Source organism: Scleropages formosus, chromosome 21 (genome assembly GCF_900964775.1).
Source record: "Scleropages formosus chromosome 21, fSclFor1.1, whole genome shotgun sequence".
NCBI lineage: Eukaryota > Metazoa > Chordata > Actinopteri > Osteoglossiformes > Osteoglossidae > Scleropages > Scleropages formosus.
The window spans coordinates 10,342,652-10,351,408 of record NC_041826.1 but is presented as its reverse complement, the minus strand read 5'-3'; the positions used below and the strand labels follow the sequence as shown (position 1 = coordinate 10,351,408).

The 8,757-nt window shown below is 47.6% G+C and overlaps 1 protein-coding gene across 1 annotated transcript; it reads left to right on the top strand.

The window, feature by feature from the left end:
* The first annotated feature begins 1,337 nt into the window (after window positions 1-1,337).
* Window positions 1,338-6,181, top strand: LOC108920326 (cofilin-2-like). The gene is made up of 4 exons (XM_018728983.2): window positions 1,338-1,438; window positions 4,773-5,068; window positions 5,236-5,312; window positions 5,423-6,181. The coding sequence occupies exons 1-4, from the start codon at window positions 1,436-1,438 to the stop codon at window positions 5,545-5,547; spliced, it is 501 nt and encodes a 166-aa protein (XP_018584499.1). The 5' UTR covers window positions 1,338-1,435; the 3' UTR covers window positions 5,548-6,181.
* The last annotated feature ends 2,576 nt before the right edge of the window (window positions 6,182-8,757 follow it).

Here is an 8,757-nt window from a genome sequence, read left to right as displayed (position 1 = left end):
CTCCAGTGAACTCTATATAGTGTAATCAGCCCACACACCTTATTCGTGACTACTACTTGCTGCACCGTCTTACATTCACATTTATTCATATATCTGATGCTCTTCTCCAAAGCAGCTTACAATGTCCAACGACTTACAGTTATTTACCTAATTACCTAATTGAGTAAACCTTGCTGCCCTGCTTAAGTACATGGGGGTGGGGTGGTGCAACATGTTCGGCCAAGGCCTGCTCTCTAGCGGGTCTAGGGTTCGAGTCCTGCGTAGGGTACCTTGCGATGGATTGGTGTCCTGTCTTGGGTGTGTCTCCTCCAACCCTGTGCCCTGTGCTGCCAGGCTAGGCTGCAACACTGCTTGGGACAAGCAGCCTCAGACAGTGCATGTGTGTGTGAGTTCTCAGTATGGCCTCAAAATGAAAACTTCACAAAACTGAAAGGGTTAGATGGTTAGGGCTATTATCTTACAGTCTCAAAGTCCCAGGTTCACATGCCAGGCCTGCTGTAAACCCCTTGGCCATGGTGCTCACCATGATTTGGTAGAGCAAGAATGAACAACTATACAAATGGACAAATCTGTGTAAGTAAATTAATAATTTGAATCACTCTGCACAAAATGCATCAACTATGTATTTGAAATAACACAAATATCAAAGCTGATTTTAAAATTTCAAAGTACCTCCAGGAACAAAGTCTGAAACACTGAACTGGTTTAATATGGATGGTATTATGTATGATTTCAATACTTATCAATATTTACACCAGGGTTAGGTCTTTTACCAGTTAGAGATGTGGTCACAACTTCAGGAAAACTTTTGCCTACTTATAATACATACTGTACAGTGGTAAAGGCTGCCAGAGCCTCAGTGAAAAATTAAAACGTAAAGTAATTCAGTGTCTCTGTCTTCATTCCTGGTTTTTAATTATGAATCACAATGTCAATGTAGGTTATTTGGCAGTCAAAAGTTAAGTCCATTCTTTTTCACACTAATATTGGCTATGACTGAGACAGTTCTTTAGCAACTTTATTTTTGAAAAAAAAAGCATGCCTGTCTGATAATTTTCTATAAGGTATTTTTTACACAGCTTGCTAAATGACTTGTCAAATTGCTGTAGAGACCCTTTTAGTAACTACACACGAGGTCACTTTGTTGCTGCCAAGCTGAGCCGTAAGAAGTGCACCCATTATTAATTTTCCCCATGTAAAACTACAAAAAAATCACACCAAAGGTCGAATGTAGTAATTACTAGCACTACAGCTTGCGTGAGGCCACTGGGCAAAGAACTCCATTTCCCGTGATCCCCTCAACCTTTAATTTCACGCGTGCTCGCGCCTCTCATCATCGTCGACGCGTTTCTGTCTGCGTATTTCACTCTTGTGAACGAGACGGAGAAGGTATCTCTTCCTGTTCAGTTTCGTTTAACACGCCAAAGACACAACCATGGTACGTGAACATTTTCGAAATACATTTTTTTTTTTTTTTTTTTTTAGACTGCTGTTTGTGTGCGAGCGTTGGTTCGTCGCTACTGCGGAGGTACCAGGAGGACCGTGTTCGGTTCTGTGTTTGTTGTGGTGCGTGAATTTCCAGTGAGTCTGACGCGTGACGGTTGGAGAACCGGATTAAGCCAAAACAATAAGAAACTGACTTAAAATAAGCCAACCAACCGCGGCAGTTAGTGCCGAGATGACGATCTCATTTTGTTTTATTCATCTGAATTAGAAAAAAAACAGCCACAACCGACTCCTCCGAGCGAGTCTTTTGGAGGAAGAAATCATCATCATGTGCGCAGATACGTGGCGCCTTTTTCCTGCTTTTTTTTTTTTTTTAATGCCACCCACCCGCCGGTCTGCGTCTGCGTCTCCGACTCAGCTCGTGTCGTGAGGACGCTCCGGTCGCAAGTGGGGGAGACGGTTCCCGAAACCGCTTTGCCATCCGGGTGACGGGTCGGAACCCGCCGGTACCGCGTGTGACATCACAGCGGACGGACCGCATTCCTGGGCTTCCGCATGCCGGCTGCTCCGCAACCGCGCTCGGTGACACGTGCAGCGGCATGTTTGATTTTAGGTGATGGCAATAATTGTGCTTTGTGACACGGTTCGGTCCCTCCTCTGTCGCGCGCTGTGCGCCTCGAGCCCCACCCTGCATCGCTCCGCTGTCACGCGCACACCTTCGCGAGGAGGGGGTGCTTCCTGCATTCGGTGGGCGACGCGCAGTTGCACTGCTGAGCTGAGCTGCGTTCTCTGCTTGTGTACTGCGCGGAAGTTGGATTTAAAAAAAAAAATTAAATAAAAAAATCTCGAAAAAACATGTTTCAGTCGAGCGCTCTCCTTCCTGGTACCGCGCGCGCTCTAAACTAAATGGCGCTTCAGTTTGTTTTTTATTTTTTTGCGTCACAGCTGTGCTGTGTGGTGGCTTCCTGGATGGGTGGCCGGCGGGGACGCGCTCCAGCTCGCGCTGAGACAATCACAATGCGCGACGGCGTTTTCCCGGGTGGAAACCCCTTGTGTGTGTCGCACGTTCTGCGCGAGCCGCTGCGCGCGCATCTCTGTGCTCACGGTTTGGGTTCCCGGCGTCCTCGTATCAGGCGTCCAATATTTCCGGGTGTTCTCGTCCACCCGCCCCGTGTGTGTTTGTGGTGGGGGGGGGGGTGTGTGATTAAGGCAGTGTGCGCGCGGAGCTCCAGGAGGGACCCCTTGCCACGCGCCTGCGCTGCACAGCAGCACTCTTCCTGGTGGTGCGTCAGTTACCTGTGTGTTTCACCATCACTCTGCTGGGCTGTGAAGTGTGTCTGTCTGTCATACAGTCGATGCTTCTGCTCATGCTTCCATCTACACCCAAGCAGTCAGTTTCGACCACGTGTCCTGCTGGTTCTGGAGGGACACAGGAGCTCCATGCTCAGGCCTCGCTTTGGTTACGTGCCTGGTTAGGCAGTGCAATGCTGAGTGAAGAGGCCTTTTGTTAAACAGGCCAGTTGTTGAATGACACACACAAGATGCTAAACATGCAAGAACTGCCCAGAAACAAGGAAGTTGTTCTTTGTTTTGACGACCTCATTGTGAGGGAAATCCTTTTTTGGCAGCAGTGCAGCGAGGAAACGCGTTTCATTTCCTGGTAACTGTCGACTGACTTCGTGGCTCGGGTGTGCTCTGCAGGTCTTAAACCGGTACGAATGAATTTTGGAGCGAGACCCTCAAATATGGACGAAGACTGTGATAAAGTGTACCTGTGGTGGGAGAGGGGCGTTCTCACTCGAAACATTAATTTCCCAGCCAGTTTTAAGGGGTCTTTGTACCCCAGAGCTTACTCCATGGTGGTATACTGCAGTTACACCATTTCCAGGGGCCGCAGCTGTGCTCATTTCGGAGCCGCTGTTCACGGCAGCCCTGTAAATCATTTCTTCCTACATTTCAGTATAATTTTGAGAGTCAAACTGAGCGTATTTTTTATTGTAATATCCTGTTGTCAGGAACTTTTTGTCTTACCGTGAAAGAACAAAGTTATGACTTGTAAGTTTTTATTATTGTGGTTAAAAGGAATTATCCATATCCTGTGATTTTCTCTGCTTTCTCTCAGATGGGTTATTTAGGAAAGGAGTCTCAGGTTCCCCATTCAATAAAGAAAGCACATTTTGCTGAGTTCAGGCTGGGTGCTGTTTTCAAGGAGTCATTCAGGTTTCTCTAGATAATGGAGTTGTTGGTTTGGTCAGTCACATCTTGGTGGTAAAGTTTATCCCACCCTGCAGCAATGGGGTGAATCTTTTGAAGTCTGTGGGTAAATGGGATTCAAACCTGCTATCCTGTTGGTTCAGCCTAATGCCCAAGGAATGGCTGCTGGGGTAAACGAACAGTCGATGAGGCATGTGGCCCAGCTATCTTGGTGCAAGTGCTGCTGTGTGAAGGGTGCCGAGTGACTCAGCGTTGGACCTGTCTCGCACAATCATCCTTGTTCTGTTGCGCTGAGTGTAAGGACCGTGGCGGGAGTTGCTGTGGAAAGACCCAACGTTCGTGTTCTGCAAACTCACGAAAGTGCGGTTTGTCTGCCCACTTTGGCGCCACCCTTCCTCCCCCAGAGCCTTTGAGGAAGAGCAGTTTGGCGCAGGGTTACATTTCATGTACCCTTGCAAGTCTCTGCACGTGGTGGACTGAAGTTGTTCTTTTCTCTGAGGAATCCATAGCATTTGGGGAGTTTCGTGTGCGGTTGGTGAAGACTAGAAGTTACCGTAGCCGCAGAAGGCTGAAATTTACAGAGAGTAACATGGTGCAATCTTCAATACAGCGGTTGCTTCAGTGCCGCAAATGCTGGTTTGTTTTACCGAAGTGGAGAGTGGGCGCAGATGCCGACATTGACCATACTGCATAGAAGTTGACTAAAATCAGGCAGGAGCTGAGTAGTGTAAAAGACGAGACTGTGTGTGTGTGTGTGTGTGTGTGTGTGTGTGTGTGTGTGTGTGTGTGCGCGCGCTCTCGTTCTTTATAGTTGCTGTTATGCTGAACTAGCTCTGCATTACTTTAAATTTTATGCATTAATATCATTAGGTGTAAAATTACTGTGCTGTTACAGCATCAGTTACAACACAGCTGTTGGTCTGTTGCATTTTCACCAGTGTCAGATTCAAAAGCACGTCTTTAAATCAGTTCAGTACTAAGGGTTATTTTTTTGAAAGGAGAAAAACGACTCTTCTACTTCCTGTCTCCGCAACAGTAGCCGTCACACTCTGTTCTTGTAAGACAGAACAGCTCCTAACCACCACCTTCCCGTCTATCTTCTCTCCGCCTAGGCTTCTGGAGTTGCAGTGTCCGATAACGTCATCACAAGCTTTGCTGAAATGAAGGTCCGCAGGGCAGACGGGAAGGAGAGGAAGAAGGCTATGGTCTTATGCTTGAGTGAAGACATGAAGATGATCATCGTGGAGGACGGCCGTGAGATGCTGCAGTCCGAAATCGGGGACACCATCAAGGATCCTTTCCAGTACTTGGTAAACCTGCTGCCACCTAAGGACTGCCGTTACGTTGTGTACGACGCCTCCTTTGAGACCAAGGAAACCAAGAAGCAAGAACTTGTCTTTATTTTCTGGTAAGAAGTGGTGCTTGGTTGTATGAACTCTTCTCTGACAGTAGTAATCAACCTTTTCCAGTCCTGAAGGGTGATGAATTCATAATAAATTTGTTTCTGAACTATAGATTATGCATTCTTGTAGCACCTGATCAGATAATTATGATGCGACCCTGTTTTCTCCTCAGGGCCCCTGATTGTGCCCCACTGAAGAGCAAGATGCTCTATGCCAGCTCAGTGGATGCTCTCAGGAAGAAGCTCCCAGGTGAGTGTTGAGGCCAAGGAGTCGGGAGGAGTTCCTTCAACTGCTATTACTCGTGTTGCATGCAGCCTGCTGTGAGTGCTGTAACGTGAGACGTACACCTGTCTTTTCAGGCATCAAGCACGAGTGGCAGGTAAACGGTATGGAGGACATCAAAGACCGGAAAACACTGGCGGAGAAGCTGGGGGGCAGCACTGTGATCTCCTTTGAAGGAGTTGCTGTCTGTGGGGAAAACTAGAGTCCAGCATCACCTGGGGTTCAGCTTTTAATTCCACTGGGGAGGGGGAGGAAAACAAGAGTGGGGGGTTAGTCTGACAATTTCAAATTTCACTGTTTCAGTCCACATCATGCTGAATCACCAAATTATAAAGTGATTATATAAAAAAAAAAAAACTGAAGATATTGGTAAAATTCTGAAGACTGTCACTGGTGTGATAATGGACTGTATGTTCTGCTACAACGATGATGAATTAAAATGAGGACCAATAAATTTGGAATTGGAATATTACTCTACTCCTGAACACTTCACCTTTTTCCCCCCAAAGTTGAAACTTATGTTTCGTGGTTAACTCAAATGTGGTGTAATTCAGGCTTTTCTCATATGGTGAGGGTGGACCAATCTGAATGGTCATCATTAAAATACTTTCCATTTTAAAACTTTCTTCATGATTCATTTGAATAGCTTTTTTAATGCATTCCACACCAAACTTTTTTTTGGGGGGAGAGGGGCATGCATTCCTTTTAAGAATTAAATTAATGGAATCCACTGTAGTTGACCAGAGGGGGATAACTGGAACAGATTAAGAGAAGTTTGTGTGTAGTGGATGTTTTGTTTTGTCTCCTTATATCTAATAAAAAAGCACTAAACTGGATGTCTTGTCTTTCATTCAATGTTTGTGAATGACATTTTGTTCTAAGGAAATGTCACACTAGCGTACCTATGGAACAAGAGAAGGTAATTCTAAGGTGTGCCTACGTACACAAACCCACTCCTGAAGGATTTATTTTCTCTATGAAACCATCTTAAGCCACTCGTGATTTCCCACTTTTTGCCTTATTTGTTCAATTCGCACGTTTTCCCTCATCGATCAGCTTGCCGACTTTGTTCGCACGCCGTTCTGGCGACACCTGCTGGACGGAAGTGGAAGTGCCTCGCGCCTCCCGCTCGACATCCTGGCCCTGACGGATCCACGGATCACACCTGAAAGTACGGGGCTTCTCCACCTGTTCCTTTCTCTCCGTTCATCGTTCTCGTCTGGTCTGAATTTTGAGTTTCACGGTGTCTCCCTTACTACCCTGATACCGCTCTTGGACATCTTCTACGGCCCTTCTTTCAGGATGACCTTGCTATTGTTGACCCAACACTCAACTAATCCTTCCGAGTGCACTATACTGTACTACGGTAATGTACTCTATCTTCCTCCAGTTGGGGGCACTCGGCTCTTCCCCTTCTGCCAGCTCAGATCGAGGTACATTTTGACAAAGACTGTGTACAGCACACTCCTGCAGGCGAGTCTGGCTAACAGCTACGCAGGAGCAGTGTGGGGTGACCGGGTCTGACCAGGTACACCTTCAGTCTGTTCAGTGACGCTACAATGGTCACCTGCTGAACCATGCTTTCCAGCTCCGGGTTCCAGTACCGGCGCGCTGTACTGCTTTTCTCTAGTGGGTGGTACCGCAGCCAAGTCCTCCAAGGAGAACTGGAGCAGTGAACAGGAGAACAGGTCTGTTAGTGAGCAGCTCTAAGCCCCGCCCACATTCCAGAGACATGCTCTGCATTCATGGTTCGAAAGCCTCCTTTGTTTTAGTGTGTGTACCTTGTGATTGACTGGTGTCCCACCCAAGTGTGTTTCTGACTGCGTTAATCAGAGGTCCTCCTTTCCAATGGTATGTTTAAGTCGCATAATTTAAGCAAGTCTGTACTTGCAGGTCTCCAGTGACAGTGCAGCTCTTTAACACACACACACACAGAGCCCTGGTCCCTTACAGCTTCTCTCCTTTCTTTCCCCCTTTCATTGTGGCTGCCCACTGGACTCAGGGCAGTGCTCCTTTACTCCATTGGGTGATACTGGGATAAGGACCTTGTTGGGCCAGTAGGTGGCGCAGTGGTTAGTCGCCATGCAGTGCAAGGATCCTGTTTAAATCTCTGCTCCTGATTCAGTGCCCTTGGTCAAGGTATTTACCCTACCCTGATACAGTAAAGATTACCATGCTGTATAACTGGGTAAATCAATGTAAGCAGCTGAGTGTACAGATGTAATATAGTCAACTGCCTTAAATATTAATTTTATATTTTTTATATGGCTGTAAGATTAAGGCCCCAGTTTTGCCCTTGAAGAGGTAGAAAGGAGAAGTTCTTCCTGAGGAGCTGTCCTGGGAACAGTTCAGCTGTTTCTCACACATGGAGAAATTCGCCTTTATGTGGCGAAAAAAACCTGTAGCGTGATGATCAGACTGCAGGAAAAGATCCTTCATTCAACACCCCCCCAAGCCCCCAACCCCCCACTGCACCCACCTGCCTCAACCTCCCTCCACACTGTGGTGCTCATCATGGGTTGGGGGGATTGGCTGTCCCATCCACATGGTCCCAGCTGTGGCACAGGTAATAAATGTCATGCAGTCAAACTGAAGGAAACTTTTAGCACCGGCAGCTCCTGGGGATTTAATTCTGGGGCTTTGTTCTTCATTTGCCTTGCAAAACACACACACACGCACAAACTGTGCATCACCATAGACATCCTGTGCATCCAGGGACAGACCTGCCTCACTGGGACCCTTCCTTCATCAGCAGGATCCTGGCAATGAGTGGTTGACTGGCTTGATGAGTGGGGGGTGGGGGGTGGGAGGAGCCAGTGCAACAAAGAGGCTGGTTGTTCTCCCTCCCCAACGGCAAACTGACACGCTTTTCTCCTTTCCTGCTTCCTGGTCTTTCCTACAAACATTGCCCCCGTTTCAGAGGAGTTCTCACCCCCCAGGAGTTCTGTGTTTACAACCCTCCCTCCCACGCCCCCCCATCCTCACGTACAATGTCCCCTGTCCCCCTAATTACCCTCAGCACACCCACACCCAGAAAAACACAGTCACACCCACAAAGGGCCACTTCATCAAGGACATACAGGAGGAACAGGTCAATCTGTAGGAGAAAAGTGTCATTTCATACCTTAATAAATCATAACTGCTGTGAGAAACACCTCAGGTTTCTGTTCAAAACCACACCTGCTCTCTGGTGGGTCTGGGGTTCAAGTCCTGCTTGGGGTGCCTTGCACTGGACTGATGTCTTGTCCTGGGTGTATCCTCTCCCACTCCAGCCTTGCACCCTGTGTTGCCGGATTAGGCTCCGGTTTGCCGCAACCCTGCTTGGGATAAGCACTTTCAGTCTCTGTGTGTATGCGTGCGTATGTGTGTGCGTACGCTGCTCATCAGAACACATGAGGCCCCTGGGGTGGGG

Coding starts and splice junctions, on each gene's coding strand:
- LOC108920326 (XM_018728983.2), top strand. Junction 5,069..5,235: donor GAACTTGTCTTTATTTTCTG/GTAAGAAGTGGT, acceptor TTTTCTCCTCAG/GGCCCCTGATTGTGCCCCAC. Junction 5,313..5,422: donor TCTCAGGAAGAAGCTCCCAG/GTGAGTGTTGAG, acceptor CTGTCTTTTCAG/GCATCAAGCACGAGTGGCAG.